Source organism: Talaromyces marneffei, chromosome 4 (genome assembly GCF_009556855.1).
Source record: "Talaromyces marneffei chromosome 4, complete sequence".
NCBI lineage: Eukaryota > Fungi > Ascomycota > Eurotiomycetes > Eurotiales > Trichocomaceae > Talaromyces > Talaromyces marneffei.
Window position 1 is genome coordinate 453,061 of NC_072351.1, and position 22,947 is coordinate 476,007.

The window sequence follows — 22,947 nt, forward strand, 5'->3', positions numbered from 1 at the left end:
AACCCAATCAACAACAGCAAAACCAGAACTCAAACCCTGCCCTTGAATCGTACTCCCTAGCTCCATCCAGTGCGAATGCATGGTTGTGAGGACTTTAACTCACTTATTAGGATATTGGATCTCTCTGAACAAATGAAAGGTATATGCTATACATGATTCATAAAACAACAAGAGGGAACAGGATCAATCAATATGGATGGAATATTAAGGGAATCAATCAATACAGCGATGAGATAATACGAGACGAGACAAAAAGGGGAATCGATTCGCTTCGAAAGAAAATGTGTCGCCAGGACAAATGCAAAGAGATGTAAAGGAAAGAGAAATGCAATGCTCGCTTTAGATAGGAGTGGACCACCCATCAGGCCCGATTTTGGGCTTCATTTCGTAATTCTCCGGCTCAGTGCTCCCTGGTCGTCGGATAGTTGAGTTTGGGAAATACATATGTGGCGGCATGGCACTGGCGTATGCAGCTACACTCGGCTCAGGATAGCCAAACTCGTGGGGAGAACCAGGCGACGGCATACTAGCATGAGACGGTGATGCCCATCCCATGCTTGTCATGTGAGGACTGCCTGTGACACTGCCAGGTCGGTGGTCGGTGTTTGCTGGTGGTTCGAGAGGCTGCGGTGGTCCATAACTGCTGGGATGAGAAGTCATAGAAGGTCGAGGATGGCTGCTATAGCTCGACAAAGCAGGTGATGTAGCAGCCGGGGAAGCACGGGGACTAGCTTGCTGGAAGTCGCCGCGCACGTGCGGTGGAATTCCTCCATTTGGAATATAGTACTCCCCTGTAGAACGGATGATATTCAACGGAGGAAGCTCACTGCCTAACCCCATAGCAGCCTGCTGTCCGGGCGATGGCGTCGAGTGGCCTGATCCTGTTTCCGAGTAGATACCCTCGGAAGCCCGAGCTGACTTTTCTCTGTTCTGTCGTAAACTAGCCTCGGTTTGAGCTGCTGCCTCTTCAATGGTTCCAGTATGGTGGTTTTGGTGACGAGTGAGTGTCGTACGACGTGTAAACGTCTTTTGACAGTTTGCATAGGGACATTTGTATGGTCGCTTGCCAGAATGAATTCTACGATGTCGTGCGAGTGAAGAGGAATCACTGAATGGCTACCAGACAATTAGTAATTGTCTTTTTTAGTTCAATAAACCAGACGCTCACCTTTCCACATCGCTCACACATGTGGGGCTTCTCTCCAGTATGTACACGGGCATGAACAGTCAACGCTGACCGTTGGATGAATTGTTTACCGCAGCCAGGCCAATCGCAGGCATGAGGACGAATTCCGCTGTGAATACGTTCTAAGACTGGTTAGTATTTAGAATGCTTTTTTTTTTTTTTTTTTCGATATGATTGTCTTACCATGACGAGCCAAATCGCTACGGCGTGCAAAGCCCTTCTGACAAGTGGAGCAATGAAAAACACGAGGTGCTGGCTCAGCGCGGGGTTGCTGTTGCGGAACGGGGGGTGTATGCGATGGTTGAGGTGGTTGCGGTGGAGCGCCAGCAAATGGATTTGGGTCCCAATTATTCGGCATCATTGGAGCGCCGTTCGGATGTATAGGCCAATGTTGACCAGGCATTGGTCCCTGGTGAAGGGGTTGTGCATTAGGAGGGTATCCCATGACGGCGTGCGTGCCTGGTTGAGAATTCGCTTGTTCGCTCATCTCTTGTTGGTGTAAATGAACTGCCTGGGCGAGTTGTGCCTGGAAACGAGGATCTGCAACCACTGCCGCGGACGCTTTCCTATTCAATATGGTCGGGATCTCCATGACCTGCCCTAGAGGCAGGTTGTAACAAATTGAAAGTATTGCGGCGTTTTAGCAAAACACGTCGGTGCCTTGTATTTTCGAAAACGCGGACAGCGAGTCGAGTAGAAGTGGGACTCGAAATGGGATCCTGTTCGATGGCTGAGGGTTCGCACGCTTGATCGAAATGTCGCAAAACACGTCCGCAGGATCAGCACGATAGAATGTCGTCAGAGTATTGTAGTTGAATCTCGCTGCTAATTACGAATGGAGATAGATCAACCTAATTCTACCCTTCGTATGACCGAGCTGTTGTTGGAATTATCGAATCGTGTCGTCGTCTTAACGTAGGGCAATGAAAGTTTTCTGTGGGTATGGGCGCTGCGATATGCTCCTGTCAAAAAGGAAAATAAAATAAGCCTCCGTTCGTATCACATACAAAGAGATGAAGATTGGGGAAAGTAGCAAGACGAAACGGCATCAGTCACGGGCCAACCTCATCGCTTGCCTCAGTCGAGTCGGTCAGTCAGTCCTTGGTAATCTCGTGCTCGAGATCGAACTGTAAAGACCGGCGGTTCAGGCAAGAGGAAACGCGGGGTGGTCGTGCCTCAGCTGCTGTTGCGTGTTTGTGCTGCTGTCTTTGTTTGTTGCCCAAATGTACAAAAGTGGAAGATAGAGAAAGAATGATCACCTACAATGTCTCTATGACGCCTGTCCAAACAAGTGGCGTCTCGATGTACCAGCCAAACGCGAGAAAGACAAAGGCTGTAGTCGAGGAGATGAGGGAAGGTGAGGAAGCGAGGTTGATCGATGGGATAGAAGAGGAAGTTGATCAGATACGGCGCGGTATGATTATTTGTGATGGCAGGCCAGCCCAATGAGAGGGAGAATGACGCGGTGAAAAGGGAAAAAAAATACAGTGGAGCCGAATACACGGCAGGATTCGTGATTAGTCGAATAGGTGGTCGGCAGAGATGTAGTAAGTAATAAGTACCAAGAACAGTAGTTCGATATTCTGAAGGTTTGAAATGAATAAAATAGATAATAAATAGATAAATAAAAACGAGCCATCCCAGTCGGTATAGTCGGTAGTGGCACGTATTAATAGTATGAGCTGCAGGGATGGCGCTAGCATAAATTACGCTGGGCGGTAATTCCAATACCAGTCGCCTCGACCTAATAAGCGTAAGGTTGGCTTTGCCGCCTTTGGGGGCAGTTCGTTGGTCTCGTGTTCTTTCTTTCCTTTTTTTTTTTTTTTTTTTTCTATTCTATGTATGCTTATTGCTAACGCGCCGTTTGTCGGTGGTTTACATGGTATATCTATCTCACTTTCAGAATATACAGAGCACTCGATAGGAACCATAGTTTATTCGTCCGAAGAGGGCAGCGTTCAAGACTCATTACATCACATGGTCGGTACAGTACAGACAGGCCCCACGCCGCCAACGAAGCGCCGCAAGGAGACGAGACTCTGTACCTACATGTACTACGAGTACGGAGCATCCATTGATCCAAACCATGTGGCAGGCTGCTACGTACTAGACATGGTTACGGAATAGTCAAACTAGTTGTCTCTGATGATCAATCATCCAGCTGGAGTCAGGTCATGTTATCTCGAAGCATTGAAAAGCAAACATCCAACTTAACTAACAGCACAGACGCCGGCCGGAGATGGAGCTGGCGGCGACAAACGGCCTAAGCCTAAGAGCAGCTAATAATGCACGCTAAATTCCTAAACACTGGGCCAGGGCTGCCTGTTCCGAGAGTAGGGATCCTCACCAACACGGAGCACGTACTGGTGTACTCTCCAGTGTAGGGCATGCATGATGTATCAACAACCATGTTGAATCAACGCGCATGACCAAATTGCCCACTTCTATATTTGATACAGATGATTTGCGGTTCATTTGCGAGACGCCCCCAACAATTACTACGTAGTACTACTCCTATTACTATGCGCGAGTCAGGAATCTATAACGAGAGCACACAACTGTCGACACGCTAGCGATTGGCTGAGCGATTGACTGCCACACTAAGCATAGCGCTTGGGTGGAATCGATTGAGAGGGCGCCAAGTTGCCAAGTTGCCAACGTGTGGCTGTCTGTTAACCGTCCTGTGTAATATGTATCGTCACTATCGGGCCAGGCAGATTTGGCGCCTGCTGAGTCCTGACAGTGCTGAGAACTCCCCGTCCGTGAGCTGTGCCGTGCTACCCACCGTAGAGAGTACGTAGTGTACAGTGACTACGTAGTCCGTACGTACACCCACCTGTCCCTGGCCATGATGATCGCCTAGGTGAAGCAAGCGCTCCTGCTTCAGACACTGAATACCCAGGGTACAATAGAATTAAGGAGTACGGAGTGCATCCATCCAACGGAATCATACAACGCAGCCCCCCCTTTCTCAGTTCGTATAATATCTTACGAACAAGTCATCGGCGTAGTGACTTCTGAATCGACTAGGAAGTCCAATTTTAGAACGCGCCAACCAGCGCATAGTCTCACTCTCATCCCTTCCCTGGAAATTAACAAAGTTATTCCAGAAGGCCGCTAGAAGGATTCCAAATAGTGGAGCGACTGCGCCAAGACACGCCGTCCTGTGCATCGTCATTTTATTTTCTTCTAGAAGACTTTCTTCTTCATCCTTCTGGTTTCCTATCCCCATCGCACTCTGTATCCTTCCTTGGTCGTCCTCCGTCGTACCCGTGTGCTACTGCGGTGCCAAGGATGCATGTCCCTAGGTTCAACGTTGGGTCTCCCAAGGGGCTGTCAGCTATGTGTATGCTACTACCGTAGGTACCCTGTATGCTCAAGATTGTTCAGCTTTCGGTTAACTACGGAGCAATGCATCGTGAATGGGCATAAAGGGGCATGCATGAACGTATGACGGTGTGCACCCTAGTTAGTTAGTTATTTGTTCTGGAGTCAGTCTTACAGACGCTCGTACGTAGCCAGCCCAGCGAATCCAGGAAAAAGCAAAGTCAAATCTGAAACGAGGCGCAAGTGCCCCTACCTGGCTCTGATAGGCCCCATGCACTCTCCAGGGTGAAACGTAGCCTGGGTAGGGCAGCACTAAAGCAAGTTTACGGAGGCTAGTCACACTAGGTATGAATCTGGTATTTTTCTAGAACGATATACCCTGTCCATGTTCTCTGTACGGAGTAGTACATCCGCTTCTTCGAAGGGGGTGGAAAAAGGGGCTCGTTCGCAGGCCCACCTTTCCCATCGCGATCGCGCTGGGCATAAACCAAGAATACTAGTTAGTTAATCCGTACTCCGTAGTTAACTAGTTAGTTGAAAGTGAAACAAGGACTTTCGAAGTTTGGAGTTGGTGAAATCTAAAACAATGCCCACCCTTGCCGACTTGACAAATGATCTGACCGCAGGAAAATCAGGGGGGGGGGGGTCTATGGCTTTACTACGTAGTATGCCAGCCCAGTCTCGCTCGGCTAAGGGTACGGACCTACCGAGGTAGGTAAGTCTCCCGGTTCTCCAGACTCTGGATCTCATAATTCAGTTCTGCCGTGTGGACACGAGATTAGGGGGCGCAGAATGGAGGAGGATAAGGGTATCCCACCATCCCACCCCCTTTGATTGATTGACAATGATTGCGGCTTTCGCCCTACGGAAATGAAATTAAAAGAAAAATAAGATTTTTTTTGTCTCGGCTGTTTTGATTGTTTTGGGGAACCATGAGGTCACGACAGTGGGGAATGATTGGATGGGTTCATTGTTTCGCCTACAGCTCCGTTGTATGGAGTAGACTCTGGAACTACGGCGTGCTAATTGTTTGTGTAATCTCCCTTTATGGAGAGTGCTTGTGTATATGATTAAAGGGGTAAAGGTATCGTCGACGATATCGAGGTGTACTCTCAAGGCTATCCACGTAGGAAACACGTATGACCTGCGCTGTTGTCGTCGGCCAACAAAGAAGGATGGGGATCGTGCTTTGTCATCTACGGAGTAGTCGGCTTCTAGAAGGTTTTCTTTCAGTCAGATGTGTAGGCGGATAACCACTCTATTTTAGTTAGTAGAGTGAGTTGTACAACACCCTTCTTGAACAATTATCAAGATATGAATAAACATTGAACCTACATTTGATATTAACTAGCTATAGTGCATACACGTCTAATCAGTAATGCTATCATACACCCTTCTGAACAGCCCAAAAGTAATTCCCCCAGTCCTCCCCTCCATTCACCATCTTCCACCCCAACCCAGGCACATACACAACCCCAGCAACCTTCCACTTCATCCCCACCAACGCCTCACCACCCGCCCGATACGCAGCTCCATCCGCTGCCCGCATCAGACCTTCCTCAACCCATCCACGAAGCTCACCTGCATTCACGAATTTGCTCCATTCATGGGTACCCCAGGGCACCACGCCGATTGGCCAGGGCGCTTCGGCCACCATTTTATTGACTATGAAAGATGGGATTGTGCGTGCAATAGTCGAGCCGATTAGCCATCCGCCCGGCTGGAGGAGTTTAAGGCAGTGCGTCAGGAAGGAGGAGGATGTGTGAGGGTCCACATGCTCAATCACCTCGAAGAGGGTGATGACATCGAATAACTTATCGCCGTGGGATTGGGACAGCGATTCAATCGTGGTATTCTCGTAACTGAATGCACCGCTCTGTAAATGCTCAAACACCGCTGGATCATTGCTGGCGTGATCACGAGCGATCTTGATGAGACTGGTAGAAGGGTCAATGGCGACGATTGACCTGGCTTTTGTGCGTGGATGTAATCCCGCCGATGCAGATTTGCTTGATGGAAGTGTTCGAGCAAGTGATTCGGCAAATATGCCGCCTCCACAGCCTACGTCGAGATATCGTAGACCCGGACGACTACGGCCTGTCGTTTGTGGCTCGGATTCTGAAATGCAAGATGCGATGAAATCGTGTCGAGTAGGGTTCATGAGATGAAGGACTCGTGATGGGCCCATGGGATCCCACCAGCTGTTGGCGAGTCCGGAGAAATGTGATAGTTCATTGGCAGATACGGATGAGGAATGGTGTCGCACTCCCTGTGCATGTGTCTGTGTCTGTCTGGACATGTAACCGCTGCTTCTTGTCGAGCTGCCTGCTAGTCTGCCTGCAGCCGCAGTGGCAGGTCGAAGGAGCTTGAAATATGACATTGTGGATCGACTGGTTCAGTCCTTTTGATTCGATCGGAGCGGTTTTTTGATATTCTAATGTATGCAGGACCTTTGCAGCTCTTGATCCGAGCTCGAGCTCAAATCGGATGTGTGGGTTTCAGGAGCACAATGCTTTCACATGCATAGATTTGTGATCTTCAATTCCCATTATAAGTATGCTTGTAATCGTTTCTATTGTTTTGTATTCATTTCTTGAAGCGATTGATAAATATCGTTGATACTGGCCAATGAGGCATGGGAATGATCCAGACAAAACAAGCAATCCATGATCACGCCCGCGTGGATGTTTTTTCCGTTCCGGCTGGCCCCACTTCAAATCAACCCTAACCCTGTTGTCTGCAAATGTGACATGAATGTTTTGGCGTGCAACCAACGATGTCTCCAACAGTAACGCTGCCGTTGAACAATACAACCGCCTTCTGTCCGAGTATTTTCCCGGCGCTGCGGTACTACTGTACCCCATGGCACCTGTTTGGTGTGCTCTGCTACGTAAATTGGTCTATATATCTGACCTCCTCCCCCCCCCCCCCCGCTTCCAAGGTCCACGTTGAAATCTCACGCTACAACGGCAAAGATAACCAAGATTCTACAAGCCTTGATGCCTCAATATGACTACCACTACTACAGATAAACCCTTGACTGTTGTTGTCATTGGCATCGGCCAGATGGGCCACAGCCATGCGCTGGCCTACCACCACAATCCGGGGTTCAAGATAATCGGTCTGTTAGACCGACGACATCCAGGAAAGACATTCCCGGACGCACTCAAAGAATACCCCCTCCTATTCACTCTTGAGGAGGCCCTCGCTTTGAAACCCGATGTAGTGTCAATCAACACACATACAGCGACTCATGCTGATTACGCCGTGGCGGCAATGGAGTCTGGAGCACACGTCTTTGTCGAGAAACCGCTGGCAGTCACAGTCTCCGATGCAGAGCGCGTCGTTAGTACAGCGCAACGGTCAAACCGCAAGCTGGTCATTGGGTATATCCTACGACACCATCCCAGCTGGATCGAGTTCATTCAACAGGCGCGACAACTCGGTCCGCCGTTTGTGATGAGAATGAACTTGAATCAACGCTCCAGCGGCGATGCGTGGGCGGTACATCGGCGGATTCTTGACGATGTGAAGAATCCTGTCATTGACTGCGGGGTTCACTATGTGGACGTAATGCTGCAAATTACCGACAGCAAGCCTGTGCAGGTACGCGGTATGGGGCTGTGCCTTAGTGATGACCTACCTTCAGGCTCGGGACAGGTCAATTACGGGCATTTGCAAATCCTCTTCGCCGATGGATCTGTCGGCTGGTACGAAGCTGGCTGGGGACCAATGATGTCCGAGACCGCGTACTTTGTCAAGGATATAATGGGGCCTCGTGGTTCAGTATCGATTGTAATGGACGAGAGTGGCTACGCTTCAGCCGATATCAATAGCCACACCAGGACATCGAATATACGCGTGAGCACCGTGATCGATGGACAGGCACAGGATAAGATGGTTTCTATGAAAGGCGAGCCCGATCATTATGAGCTTTGTGCCCGTGAGCAACAGTTCCTGCTGGATGCTATTCGTGAGGATTGGGACCTTTCAAAGCATATGCAAAACGCCGTCAAGTCGCTTGGTATTGTTATTGCCGCTGATCGGTCCATGCGTGAGAACCGTGCAATTGACCTTGACTAGGTCCGTATCTTATTCCCTGTCAAATCAAATGATCATATTTTTCAATTGGTTCTTAACTTCCGTAGTTCTTTGTAGAGTCAAAAAGCAAAGAAGGAGCAAGGCAGATGGATCATATGCATGGTAAATCACGTGTGTATCCTGACAAAGAAATCTCGACCTCACCATCTCAATCAACCAGCAGATCTTCCTCCATAGAGAGTAACTAGCCGGTACTCACAGCGCGACAGCAACAGCCAATAGCCAGTCAACTCGCACATCGTGTCTTTACTAGTTACGCTATGGGATTGGAAAAGAACTTTGCAGCCAGCCATTCTGCAAAAGTCCGGATATGATTTGGAAAAGCCCGTTGATCCTAGGGGGGTGCGATACCGGTGTCTTTGGATAGTCATCACAATGGGCGAGGCTAGCTCAACAGTGATCTTGAAATGAAAACTGATTAATGGAAAAAACAATGCCTTAATATCTATCAATGATGATGACAAACTCTATTATTAGTTAGTTCTAACTCTTAATCTAACAACAAACAACACATAGACTGACTATGCGACTTGGTTTTCCTCACTAGGTACCGGACGATGGACTTTCATGCACTGGTACTTCGACTATCTTTTGTCATAGACCTCACAGTGGAAGGACTTGGCTTCAGTCCAAACTCTGATTCTGAAATAGACCCGTTCTCTCGAGGGTCATGTTCACCGAACCAGCCGGTCCGACGTTTCACACCTTTCCACGCCTCAGCGCCCAGGATGAAGATGATTACCGCGCCAAAGGTCAGGCCCCATTCCCAGCCAATACCACGATGCTTGAATACATCGGTGTTCAGACCGGGAATATAAACTGCGGGGAATACAGACACAGCGCCAATCACGACAGCCCAGAAGAGGAATTTGTTCTCCCAGACATCTCTGAAGAATGGGAACTTCACACCTTCTTGCTCAGCGCGTAGCGGGTCAAGGTTGAACATGCTATTCCGTAGGTCCTTGACCTCCCACGCCAAAATAAGAATGAGCCAAGTGAGCTCAGCGAAAACGGCTGCGCGTGCACGAAAGACAACATGGCAAGATTCTGAGTCTTTTCTGTTGCAGTCGGATCCCAAATCAGGTTTACCATCGCCAACACCATAAATAACAATCACGAATGTGAGTAGGGTCAGCGCTCCCATAATCACTCCGTACACGACCATATCTACAATGACCTCCCAAGTGAAGACACCTTTCTTTGTATTATGAGGAGGGCGTCGCATGACGCAGGCGGAAGCCTTCTCGCGCCCCAGTCCAAATGCAGGGAAAGACGAAGTCAACATGTTGATCCATAAGATTTGAAGCGGAGAGAGCGGGAAGACAGAGACGCGATCGTTGTCTTGAAATGCGAGGCCGACAATCAACAAGACAACCTCGGCAACATTCGATGCCAGCAGATGCAGAACGAACTTTTGAATGTTATCAAACATTCGTCGCCCTTCTTCAACCGCATTGACGATACTAGCGAAGTTGTCGTCCGTAAGAACAATGTCGGAAGCGGATTTGGCTACGTCAGAACCACCCATGCCCATTGCAATACCTACATCTGCAGCCTTCAGAGATGGGGCATCGTTGACTCCATCGCCAGTCATGGCGGCAAAGCATCGACGACGATGCAGGGCAGCGATCATTCTAGTCTTTGTGTTGGGGGCACACCGTGCAATGACCAGAGGTAAGCTTGGCATGGCGTCGATCTCATCTTCCGTCATGCCATCGAATTCGGCAGCGGTTTTCACCAGTGAAGCAGCTTCTTGGGCTGAAAGAGACTCCGTGTGTCGGGGAATGATACCGACTTCTTTTGCGATTGCGCTTGCAGTGGATGGATGATCTCCGGTCAACATGTGGACGCGAATTCCTGCAGTTATGCATTCTTTTATGCTGTTAGCAAAAGGTTCACTCACTTAAGGATGTGGAGGGAATAAATACCTGTGATAGCGTCTTTTGTTTCCAATCTCGGTGGATCATATAACCCAGCTAAACCAAGGAGATTCAAGTCGACTTCAACGTCTTCACGAGCTAGCTCGTCACCTTTATGATATCCGGCAGGCACAGGTCTTTGAGCAACAGCAAGGACTCGCAGTCCCTGATCCGCAAGAACCTTCATTTGCTGGAGAATATTTTCCTTCAAACCGGGTGTCATTTTCTGTTCGTTGTTTCCAATTCCAACAGACGTGCAAAGGTCAATGATCCGTTCAACAGCACCTTTGACAAAGATCATGGACTCGTCTGTTCCTTTACTATATATCACAGACATCCGCTTGATTGCGCTGTCAAAAGGATACTCGGCAATCTCCTTCCATTTGAACTCTGTCTCGAGGGTTTTCTTTCCATAGCCGAATCGATGGGCAAATACTTGTAGAGCGATTTCGGTCGGGTCGCCCATGGTTTGCCATTTGCTAGCCGTGTTGTCATATCGCACAGTTGCGAGGTTGCATAAGGAAGATGCGAGAAGGAAGCTCTCAAGCCCTGGGCTTACTTCTGTGATTGCATCCTCTTCCTTGCTGTCTGTCTGGTTTGTTTGAGTCTTTTCATTCTGCTCTCCGGCTTCGGATTTATCCCCAGAAGCAGCATCCAACGTGACATAACCCCTTGAAGGATCACTGGCATCATCAGACTGGTTAACACTATAAATCCCAACTCCAGGTATCCAAGCCTTTCTTGCAACCATCTGACCCTGGGTCAGAGTGCCAGTCTTGTCACTGCAGATATTGGTGACTCCACCCAAAGCCTCAAGAGCCGAAAGCTGGCGGATGACGACTCGCCGCTTGTGCATTTGAGTCATTCCAACGACCATGGTGATTGTCAAAACTGCTATGAGGGATTCGGGGATGATTGCGATACCTTCACAATAATTAGCATTATTTTTTTTTTCTCCCCCTGTCGGGGCTAGGGTTTCCGGGGGAAAGAGATACATACCAGTTGAAATAGCATAGATAGCAACCTCATTCGTAACACGAAACTCATTCACACCAAAAACAATAATCGCAAAAATAATTGCAAGCCCAAACAAACTGTAAGCCAGTTTACTCAATTTCCTTTGCAACGGCGTCCCCGTCGTCAATCCCAAAAACCGTCCTAGGGCATCCCAAGACCTCCAAAATCCGCCTCGAAAGACTTGCAACACGCCATATTTCTTGATTGACATGGATCTGTTTTTGGTGCCTTTTTGGTGTTTCTTCTTACCCTGCATTGAAGCGGCGATTTTACCAATTTCGGTATACATGCCCGTGTACACGACGATGCCCTTTCCGCGTCCCTTTGTGACTGTGGAGGAGGAATAGACCATATTCAATCTATCGCCTACCCCGATATGAGTCTCTGCATTTGCTGAAGGACCTTCACCAGCTGATGGTTTGGGGTCAAATGCAGCATCCTTGGCAACGGGTATCGCTTCACCGGTCAAGATCTTCTCGTCGCATTCCAGATTCATTCCATCGACCAACCTCAAATCAGCGGGGACGGTATCGCCGGTTTTGATGAGCACGATGTCACCGGGTACAACCTCTGGAGACGGGATGGTGTCGACTTGACCGTTCCGAATCACCATTGCAGATGGCGAGGAAAGACTGCGCAGTGCATCCATCTTTTGCTCGGCGCGGTATTCTTGGTAGAAACCAATGACGATGTTGCCCACTATAACGGCGGTTATGACGCCGCCTTCGATGTAGTCGGACACGCCGTAGGCGAGAGCCATGGCTAGGACGAGGACCTGTAATCATGTCAAGTTAGTACTCTTTTTTTTTTTTTTTTTTTTTTTTTTTTGTGAGTGAAGAAAGAAGAAAGGGAGGGGGGGGAGGTACGTACGAGTACCATGGCATTAGAGACCTGTTTCACGAGAACAGAGTACCAGGTCACCCCGCCCTCGCCGGAAAGTTTATTGTGTCCATACCGGGCTTGGTAAGAGGAGACTTGTTGAGTCGAGAGGCCTGTGTCGATGTTTGTGTCCAGGTAGGAGACGATGTCGTCGGCGGAGAGGAGGAAGGGGTGAGATGGGTAGGATTGGGCGGCTGCTGAGGATGATTTGCGCCGCATTGTGCTCAAAATATAATAATGCTCTATCAACAAGAAATGAAAGAAAGGCAAAAAAAAAAAGTGAATATTATAGATTGATGTCTATCAAAATTCTATGCCAGCAAGGGGGATATCAAATGAGCGTCTACCCAGAAAACAACCTCAGGATCATTAGGTTCTTCCCAAAAGACAGGAACCGTCAATGCTTTTATATTCCCAGGCGAACACCAACATTTGCCCTTCCAAGACACACATACGTAGTTCCAAGAATTGATACCCAGAGGAATCAGTTGACTTCTTCCAATCACCAATCCCAAAAGTCATGATGTATGGCCCGCCCCACATATGCCCTAACCCAGCCATGTCTGGTTAGGACAGGTTCCCCAGACCATTACCCATTCCGGCAGGAGTATATCCACACGTTTCGTACGCAAACAACTTTCTAGACTTTTCTGGATTGATAAGCCATAGTTCGAGTTAGAGACATAGTTACACATGGTAACTTATACTCCGTGAATAATTCGACGAGCACGTCGAATCGTAAAGGAAGCTGGCTGGCTATACTGGAGTACAGACGATCCTTGGCATCACGTGGAGAGATCATGGCATTACACTAGTTAACCTCTAGTTAACTTAACTACGTAGGAGGTAACTAAGTTAACTACGTGAGAGAGAGAGAGGAAGGGGAAGAGAGGAATTCCGCTGCCAAGAGTGGTGGCCAAGCACCCATGCCAAGACCTTTTTTCCAAGTCGAGAATGTTGTGCAAGAGTGGCGAAATGATGGTATCGTTGCATGTGATTGGCTGAGACGGAGACGGGTCCTATCTAGATGGTGGTTCAGAGACTTTTTCGTGCTGACAAATGTTTTGGAGACTGTCTTGGAAGTTCGTACAGATTTGTTTGGCAAAAGAGGGCAGTGCACATGCCAGAATTGGAAAAATATCCTAGCTTTGATAGAGAGCAATTGAAGGTTTTTTTGATGTTGATTGTACAGGGAGAGGCGAGCAGTTGCCCTACTCCGGTATACTCTTCATACCCCTCAATGGAGTATCAATGGAATATGGAAACCAGTTTCTTATCTCCGGACCCAGAGGGGTCAAATGTTCACATGTCAAAATCGCGTCATCGGGGCATAGCGGGAACGTGGACGCATAGACTGCCAATAAATTGGCAAGCTGGGCATATGCTGGGCTAAGATTGGTCGGAGATTTGTTTTGATGAGGAAGATTCGGAGGATCGTCTGCAGCCTTTTGACTGCAAGTGGAAGGGAGGAGAAGTTGAGAAGGAAGAACGAACGCACGGATAACTTGAACGGATAGGAAAATGGCATGGCAGTTGTAATGTAATCTTCGCCGATGGAAGTTAACTTAGTTGACCGGTATTTCTAGAGAAGTATCGCGGCCAACTGGTAGTTTGTGTAGACTATCTTGTAATGGAATTGGAGGTTTACAATGACATCTATCGAAGTTTGAACAGTATATAAAGTAGCCAAAATCAATGGTATCATAAGCCACACAAAGAGCAGCAACTCCATGAATGCATCACATCATAATCAACATCATTAATATGCCCAAACATAAGAATCGCCAATTTACCTCCGTCGTCCCTTGCCCTTCCTCTTCGAAGACTGCTGTTCCGGAATGCTAACCGTCCCCTCCACAACATCCTCATCACCCGCCTCCGCCGAAATCTCCTTCAACTTCTCCGACCCACTGATAAAAAACGTCAAATCACGATTCTGTTCACTCAAATCTGCATTCTCCGCTTTTAATTTGGTGACTTCTTCACTTAGCAATTCAACTCGTTTGACCAAGTTCTCATTCATAGCTTTCTCTTCGCGCCATTCCTTCTCGAGTTTGCGTGCCATGATCTCGAATTTCTCGGCACGGCGCTCGGCGCGATCCTTCTCCTTCTCTAGACCGGGGACGTTATCCTTGGCTAGGGCATCATAGCGTTGTTGTAGCTCATTAAGCTGTTGAGTTGCTTTTTCGGCGGCTTCGAGAGCCGCGGATGCTCCGGCGCTTGCTTTGGAGGCTTTGTCGACTGCTCGTTCGACGATTTCTTCGAAATAGGCTCGTTGGGATTCGAGTTGGCTGGTGAGTAGGTGGGTGTATTCGACGCTCATGTTCTCAAGTTTTTCGCGAGGGACTGCGTCCGTCCAGTCTGGTGGATCGAGTGCGGAGTTATCTGCTGCCGGTAGCTCGACCAGTTTACCGTCTGTTTTGCTTTGAATGATACGATGAACGTATGCATCGCTCACGTAGTCCCACACCCGCTGGGTGGAGAGATCCATAGCAAATGCGTGCGAGGTCTCCTTGAAATGTGCAAAGGCGTGTGCTTCGTCGTATCGTCCGCAGCCAATACTGCCGCAGATAAGACATACCCAGAGATTGAGTTCCGAATGGCATACGCTGCATTCGCACGAGCTTCCTTCGTCGAAGAATCCGACTTGGCCTCGTCGCGCAAAGTCGTCGAGTGTATATCTGCATACGGGACACCCGCTGCCTTTCCATTTCTGCAGACATGTGCAATGAAAGACATGTTGACAGATGATAGTCAATAGACCGGTCGTCTCGTCCATGCGCTCGAGACAGACTGGGCACGTTGGCAATTCAACTAATGAAGGGGTCGGAGGAGCCAAGGGTTTTGCAGATAGCGAAGCGGACGAACGGCCGGGAGAACTAGTAGCAGCTCCGAGAGATCGCGCAGTAGTTGATGTCAACGTAGAAGACTGATTAGAAGCATCGCTTATCTCGCGCGGTTTCGCAACTTCAATCTCCACGGACTTGACAAAGACGACGTGACACGTTTCAGGCTGAGATCGTTAGTTTGTGCTTTTCTTAAAAAAAAAACGATAGTGAAAACATACCTCCATACTATTAAACACCTTCCCATTCCACTCCCTTTGCCATTCACGAGCCTTCTTCCCGTTCCGAAACTTCATCAAAACCATATACCGATTCGCTCTCGCAGTCTTGATCATGCGGAAATGACTGACTTCATCTCTCGTTTCTTCACCCACAAAACCGAGGAAATCAGCCGGCGAGAGGTATGACGGTACGGCGAGGATGCACAGTATCGAACAATCCTCATCATTGGGTGAGTGTGTCTGCAAAGAAGACGAAGAGTAATACTCCGCCGAGTCATGTTCATTCAGACCACGACTACGACTACTGCCATGACCGCCTCCCAACTGACTTCTATGTACCATCCCACCGCTTATATCTTGTGGCGAGTCATTCGGCGGTCGTCGAGCAGCCGCAGAAGACCCCTTCAGATACAACGGATGATCATCAACGGTCAATGACGGCGTCTCCTTCGCATCTCTGTATAGATGGACAATGCCATACACGCTATCGGCTAATGTCTGATCGAGAGGGATGTATTTGCCGCGCGTATGAAGGCCGCCTATGATGTCCGTCCCGATCCCGGTTGTAATTGTATCTCGATCATCGCCTCTGGCGTCGGTTGACGGTCTGCGGTGACGGTTGTGCGCGGGAGCAACCATATCGACGCCTTGGATGGAGATTTGAGTAAATCTCAAATCCGACTGAATAGATGTATCTTCTGAACAAGTAGGGTTCTGTAGCGATAACGAAGAGAATTTCCCATTGAGGCCGTCATCCAACTGCGCTCCAACAACCCCGCTAAAATTATTATTATTGCTATTATTATTATTTCCGTTTCCCAACCCCGAAACCCCAGATCGATGACGATGCGACGTTGCTGTTGTCTTTTTATTGTTGGAGTATCGCTGAAAAGGCAGAAACGCTTCGCGCACAGCTTCGTTTGCGAGGGAATGGTCCGATCGCAACCCAGTGGGATTATCGTCGTCGTGGTAGATGTCGTGTGCGATGTTCGATGAAGAAGAGGTCAAAAGCTCAAGCGCTATGTGATAGAAATATGAGGGCATCCCGACGCATGATTTGAACGATAATATGTCCGGGCTGTCGTCGCTTGATTCGTGGGCATCGTGAGGTATTATTTTGTTTGTGGTCCAAGACATGTCATGTCCTCCCCTCAACGGTTGATGTCAAAAGTGGTCCCACCATGGCCAATGAGCACGGATGTCATGTGAGTGGCAAGTGGCGTTTGCATTGTCGCGCCATACCTTTCCATAGTCGAATTGAAATTATCAATAGAATCAATAATATCTATCTATCGAGTTTTAGGTATCTTGAATGATTTTTTCTTGACTTGCTAGTTGCGAGGCGAAGTGGGCGTTTCTAGTCTCACAATACTGGAATACGATGGAGACCCGCCTCCGCATTTGCCGTCACCGTCGGGGCCCTACGAGATTAATATGCTCCACTAATATACATACGCTACAATGGACTGATTTACGAAGGATATTCATCTTGACGAAAGACCTATCGGTCAAGTGTATTATGTTGATAACTAGCTAATAGTCTGAGTCAAGTCAAAGAAATTGTGAATCATAAACCCATAAACAGTCTCCCAACGCCAAAGAAAAGGCCAATGCAATCCCATCATAAATAGTAACAGAAGAAGAAAACCTAGTTGCCACCGCGAAGACGGAGCACCAAGTGAAGAGTAGACTCCTTCTGGATGTTGTAATCAGAAAGAGTGCGTCCATCTTCCAGTTGCTTACCAGCAAAGATCAAACGCTGCTGGTCGGGAGGGATACCCTCCTTATCTTGAATCTTGCTCTTAACGTTGTCAATGGTGTCTGATGATTCGACTTCCAATGTGATAGTCTTTCCTGTCAAGGTCTTGACAAAAATCTGCATACCACCACGGAGACGGAGGACAAGGTGTAGAGTGGATTCCTTCTGGATGTTGTAGTCGGAAAGAGTGCGGCCATCTTCAAGTTGCTTACCAGCAAAGATCAATCGCTGCTGGTCGGGAGGAATGCCTTCTTTGTCTTGGATTTTTGACTTGACATTATCGATAGTGTCTGAGGATTCGACTTCCAATGTGATTGTCTTTCCTGTCAGAGTCTTGACGAAGATTTGCATACCACCACGGAGACGGAGGACAAGGTGAAGGGTGGATTCCTTCTGGATGTTGTAGTCGGAGAGGGTGCGGCCATCTTCGAGCTGCTTGCCAGCGAAGATCAATCGCTGCTGGTCGGGAGGGATACCCTCCTTGTCTTGGATCTTGGACTTGACGTTGTCGATAGTGTCAGAAGACTCCACCTCAAGGGTGATGGTCTTTCCAGTGAGGGTCTTGACGAAGATCTGCATACCACCACGGAGACGGAGGACAAGGTGGAGGGTGGATTCCTTCTGGATGTTGTAGTCGGAGAGAGTACGACCGTCTTCGAGCTGCTTACCAGCGAAGATCAAACGTTGCTGGTCGGGAGGGATGCCCTCCTTGTCCTGAATCTTGGACTTGACGTTGTCGATGGTGTCAGAAGACTCCACCTCAAGGGTGATGGTCTTTCCAGTGAGGGTCTTGACGAAGATCTGCATGGTGGCGGTTTGATAGGAAGTATGAGTTGTAGTGTAAAGAAGAGTATATCAGATAACCTCACTGACAGATGACAGAGGGATAGGATGTAGGATTGTGATGAGAGTGATGTGAAGAGGAAAAGAGAGATGGCTCGTTGAGCGGGGAAGGGGAAGGTACTTATACGTGCTGGTAGGCAGGAGGGAAGCCGGGTGGAGGCGATAAGCCAGGCAGCACAGCCGCAAATAGAAGGACACTCCGCCTTAGTAATCGCCCTCTGACTGGTCACCCGGTAATCGGCAACTTCCCCTGTTTGAAGTTTCTTAGTCACTTTTAGTCTTTTGCCTTTTGAGACTTGAGAGAATCCCTCCAATCTGCGTGGCAACTGCAACTCTGGGTGAAGGACCTTCGAGGTTCATTCCACTACGTAAGTACGTACTACACTGTAAGTTAGTGTAGTTACAGAGTATGCCCATAGGCGCTGAGGCTGGGGAACGTGCTAGAACTAATGATAAGCCCCAGCCAATCGCAGCGCTTTGAGCCTGGCCCGCTAAGCCTAATCCAGACAGCCAGGTGAGTCACTCAGCGCTTTGTACTCTGATTTAACCTTAGAAGTCGCTAGCACGACCACGCTAGTCAACTCTTAACAAACTCTACTAAGAACTGCCACAAAGAGTGACGCCATCCAACCTTTCCTTCTTGATCCGATATTTGAGGCTTTTTGCGACAAATTCTGCAACACAGCAACATACTTTTCAGACTAGAAAATTTTTACCCCTGATGATCCCGAATAATTGCCCGGTGGCTTGAAGAAAATTTTCATTAATCAGTAATGTAATATCCTTGTGCTCTATTGTACTCCGTAGATTATGGAGCACTAAGCACTATCAGCGCTATCAGCGAGCGCTATCAGCACTCCTATCGATAGGAGCCAGCATGCTTCCCGCAATGACGCCATCATGGCTTGACCTGTTGCTTTACGTACTTGAGCGATATTATCATGCAAGGATGGCACGATTCCTGCTTGCTACATAGTACATATTGAACAAGAAACTACTACATAGTTAACTAGTTAGTACATACGTAGCCGTCAATTAGTTATCTGCCGACCAAGCTGAATCCAGAGTCTAGATTGTTTACATAGTACTTTGTTACTGTTTGGAAACGGAATCGATGAGGTCACGCCACGGCAAGACTCCACCCGTATCGTTTTCGTTATCCAACCTTAGTCCGGTTGGGACGGCAGACAAGTTGCGACGGTCTATTTTTATCCTAGTAAGTTCATTATGTTTACTCCATACATATCTACTAACTATTCAATTCAATTCTGTAAATGCAATGTTCTTTGTTCAAGGTATCAATACTATGTACCTAGTCCTGCCGTGCAGTGCAGTCAGCCATTGACTCGGAACTCCATCCAAGAGGCGGTAAGGTGGTTCGTTGGCCTCAAATCGCGTGGAATCGCTGAAATGCGAGACAAAATCAAAATACAAAGGAAAATAAAACAAAGCCAAATCCATGTCCCAGTCCAATCCAATCCAATACAGCAAAACAATACAGTCAAAAATCAAACACATCATCTGGCCAAGCTAAGACTCATGCAAATCAAACACTCAACATTTCATAAGTTTCGTTCATCTTTCGTCATCATCAATCGCCACGCTTAGAATAAGTAAACAACACCAAATCGCATTCATACAGTGTTGTATGATAAACGGTATGAACAAGAACAGTCCTTCGAAATCCTCAAAGACACGAGGAGACCAATAGAAAGGAAGAAGTTGTCGTAATTCAAAAGAAGGTCGTCAAGGTCAACACGCTTGGTAGTCGACTCGCTTGCATGCGTTGGCATCAATCATCACTCTTTCAATATTTCTCTTTTCGCATACCTCAACGCCGTATCTCGTGAAAGACCGTAAATCAGATCAATGGTAATAACATAAATAGCACAAAATTTATCGCTTTTCGTTGATCGTAGGTCATAAATCATTTCAGTTAGCGCGAATAACTAGTCGTGACAGGAATTTGTTCGACAGGCAGTCGAAGTCGTTACGGTTGAATTTCGTGTTGGAGCGGTTACGGAGGTAGGATTCTAAACTCGTTAGTCAGTGAATAGATATACTTCTAGAGTAGTACATACCGTGCTGCTTAACATGATGTCGAACCTCTGTCATGGTCTGGCAGACATCAGGGTTGGAGGCAAGCAACTGATGGTGCTTGCTGGTCTCCCAATCAGTGAAAGCGGGCAATTTCTGGGAAATAGCCTGGAAAAGGCCGACAATGACGCCGACAGGAGTAGACTCCATGTCATGGCAGAACTTGTCAACGGCAGAAACGTCCTGAGAAGCAGGTTAGTGAGATTCTATCGTCAGGAAATACGGTGGGAACATACCGGAACACGGTAGTGGCAGTCAAACTGCATTTCCTCCCAAACAGCAAGGAGGATAGTAGCCAAAATGAAGATGGTGGGCCAATTCTTAAGCCTATCGCCACTATACACACTAGAGTAAAGAGCCGAGAGCTCCTCAAGGACGTCCTTTTGCAACTCACGCCACATGTTGGCCATGGCACATTTGATCTGGAAGTTGATCATGACAGGTGCCATTGTCTTTCCTCGGAATCGGGAACCCTCGCCCTCGATCTTACCCAAGAAGTCTTCGTCCTCACCAATACCCTCAACCATCGTCACACTGAGAGTAAGGTTGTAGGCAAGGATCAACTTCAATGCCTTGCGGATGACTGGCAGCTTGGTACGGAAGTAGTAGCGGAATGCAGTTTTCAACATCTGAGTCAGGAAAGGTGTGCCGTCGAAGTAGTCGTCAACAAACTTCTCGTAGCTCCCGTTGCCGTCAATGTGACGGTCTAAATAATCGGATAGTTTCGAATGGGAGATGCCTTCAATGCCAGCCGAGAACTTCATAGTGGAGACTTGGTAATGGCCCATCTCGCGTTCCACGGTCTCGCACCAGTCCATGTTGAAACATTCTTCGTCCCGAACAAAGACCTCACGAGCATTGATGGGCAGAATCTCGCCGTAGCCGTGAGTGACAAAGAGGACTCTCTCTTGCTCAGAGAAGCCCTTGATATTTCCAACAGAGAATCCCAGGGTAACGTGACGTTCGTAATCCGCCTTCCAGTCCTTCATGAAATAGCCGATTTCCTTGATATCGATTCGGGTGCAAGGAACTTGCCATAAACGAGCATGTGAAGGCTGGCATCCAGCGCAAGGTTCTCCTTTATCACACTGTTCCAAGTCAGATATTTGCTCTCAATTTGCATGAAGAAACCAATCAAATCGAGAAGGAAACTTACAGTCTTCTTGAGGAATTTGCAACGTAAGCAAGCTCGCAATTTTCGGATCTCGCTGGCTTGCTTTCTCTGGTCTGGTTTAAGAGGTCCCTTGCGCTTTCCAATACGCTTCTCGGTGGTCTCTGGCTTGCCTGCTTGGGATTGCTTGCGAACCTTTGTTTCGGCAGTTTTGGCGGCTATCGGGCTCTTGCGAGTGTTTTTTCTGGCTGGGGGCGAAGACGACGAAGGTGAAGAGGAGGAAGATGACGTGGATGATCTTGGTGAATGTGATGGAGAAGTGACCTTCTTAGAGGGTACTGGAATTGGTCGTACAATAGCGACAGGGCTGACAGCAACTGGAGACACGGATCCATGGGAAGCGTGATCAAGCGAGATCCTTCGGTCCACAGCAGGGTTGTAAATCAAGTCAAGATGATCAGAGCCCGGGGAGCTGATGGGATGTTGAACGTCCACCCAACTGCCCCATGAAGCGCGGTTAGGCTCAAAGTCCGAGTATGAGGATTCAGACAGGCTTCGGTCGTGCAAGGTCTGTGTAGGGTTAATGAACAATGCATGATCGGTGTGAAAGTGATCGATAGCACGATGGTCGACAGTCGCCCATCCATTGTCACTGCTCGAACTGGTCAAGGAGCGGACTTCGAGATACGTGTCCGTGGGTGAGCTGCTCTCGGGAATGTTATGAGCAATGCTTCCATATGAAGTCAAATCCGGTAGCCCGCTAGGAAAGGTCATGAGTTCCTGAAACTCGGGATAGGTGAACGGCATGCTAATGTCGACGGGAGCCGACAGCGAAAGATACGAGCCATCAAGCAGAGAGCCGGCATCCAAAGAAGCTGCTGCTTGGGAGGCAGGCAGAAAGTCGACGGGAGACGCCTGCAGGGGAACGCCAAAACTCGAAGTGAACTGAGGACCAGTGGTCTCAACGTGCGGATACGGGACTTGAGTATGAAGCGATTGCTGAAACTGCCATTCGGACATCAAATTGGTGCCTGTTTGGATCGGCTGGTCGAAGGAATGGCCGCTTGTCTGCAAAGGCGCGATGTCGCGAGCATCATCCTGTCGTGGAATATTCTGGTCGACGGCCAGTGGCCAGCTTTGGGCCTGGAGATAGTTTCTCGAGTCATAATCGAGATCTACCAGGCCATCGTTGCTGAGATTGTGTTGGGACATCATATACTGGAAATCAACAGGCGACGACCGACAACAAGCTCATGGAGAATTGGATGGGAAGGTGGTGATGTGATATGTTGTGGGAGTGTGTGTGTGTGTGGGTGTGTGGGTGTGTGTGGAAGAATTGGTTTAATCTCCGTTGCAGAGAGAGAGAAACACACAATAGGTTGTAGCTCTCTGAGGCCAGCACCAGACAGAGCAGAGCTTAAGGGAAGACGAGAAGGCGAAGGTCGTACAGAGGGACACCTTCTTTCAGCTTAGTTGGTTCGTTAATTCATAGTGGAGGAAGGGAAGAGATGAAAGGAAAGGGCGGGCTTGAGGTGAACGTGGGAGTGAGGTGAGCGAGGACGAGGGAAGCGGTGGGGGAAGGAAAGAGGGCAAGTGGAGGTCGTACAATGATGGAAAGAGGCGGTGAGTAAGCCGAGCCGG

General features: G+C 48.4%; 7 protein-coding genes across 7 annotated transcripts; 1 reads left to right on the forward strand and 6 right to left on the reverse strand.

Annotated features, from left to right (window-relative positions):
• Positions 1-339: 339 nt before the first annotated feature.
• On the reverse strand, positions 340-1,778 carry EYB26_005230 (uncharacterized protein; the record flags this gene model as incomplete). The annotated part of the gene is made up of 3 exons (XM_054264520.1): positions 340-1,116; positions 1,169-1,308; positions 1,370-1,778. 3 exons carry the CDS (start codon positions 1,776-1,778, stop codon positions 340-342), a joined length of 1,326 nt encoding a protein of 441 aa, XP_054120495.1.
• Positions 1,779-5,897: 4,119 nt separating this feature from the next.
• On the reverse strand, positions 5,898-6,893 carry EYB26_005231 (uncharacterized protein; the record flags this gene model as incomplete). Its single annotated transcript, XM_054264521.1, has 1 exon — positions 5,898-6,893. One exon carries the CDS (start codon positions 6,891-6,893, stop codon positions 5,898-5,900), a length of 996 nt encoding a protein of 331 aa, XP_054120496.1.
• Positions 6,894-7,522: 629 nt separating this feature from the next.
• Positions 7,523-8,596, forward strand: EYB26_005232 (uncharacterized protein; the record flags this gene model as incomplete). The annotated part of the gene is made up of 1 exon (XM_054264522.1): positions 7,523-8,596. The coding sequence occupies one exon, from the start codon at positions 7,523-7,525 to the stop codon at positions 8,594-8,596; it is 1,074 nt and encodes a 357-aa protein (XP_054120497.1).
• Positions 8,597-9,179: 583 nt separating this feature from the next.
• EYB26_005233 (uncharacterized protein) lies at positions 9,180-12,648 on the reverse strand (the record flags this gene model as incomplete). Its single annotated transcript, XM_054264523.1, has 4 exons — positions 9,180-10,486; positions 10,543-11,457; positions 11,533-12,325; positions 12,421-12,648. 4 exons carry the CDS (start codon positions 12,646-12,648, stop codon positions 9,180-9,182), a joined length of 3,243 nt encoding a protein of 1,080 aa, XP_054120498.1.
• A 1,570-nt stretch (positions 12,649-14,218) lies between these two features.
• Positions 14,219-16,540, reverse strand: EYB26_005234 (uncharacterized protein; the record flags this gene model as incomplete). Its single annotated transcript, XM_054264524.1, has 2 exons — positions 14,219-15,442; positions 15,497-16,540. The coding sequence occupies 2 exons, from the start codon at positions 16,538-16,540 to the stop codon at positions 14,219-14,221; spliced, it is 2,268 nt and encodes a 755-aa protein (XP_054120499.1).
• Positions 16,541-17,144: 604 nt separating this feature from the next.
• EYB26_005235 (uncharacterized protein) lies at positions 17,145-18,062 on the reverse strand (the record flags this gene model as incomplete). Its single annotated transcript, XM_054264525.1, has 1 exon — positions 17,145-18,062. One exon carries the CDS (start codon positions 18,060-18,062, stop codon positions 17,145-17,147), a length of 918 nt encoding a protein of 305 aa, XP_054120500.1.
• A 1,968-nt stretch (positions 18,063-20,030) lies between these two features.
• On the reverse strand, positions 20,031-22,518 carry EYB26_005236 (uncharacterized protein; the record flags this gene model as incomplete). Its single annotated transcript, XM_054264526.1, has 4 exons — positions 20,031-20,131; positions 20,180-20,378; positions 20,432-21,283; positions 21,352-22,518. 4 exons carry the CDS (start codon positions 22,516-22,518, stop codon positions 20,031-20,033), a joined length of 2,319 nt encoding a protein of 772 aa, XP_054120501.1.
• Between the last annotated feature and the right edge of the window lie 429 nt (positions 22,519-22,947).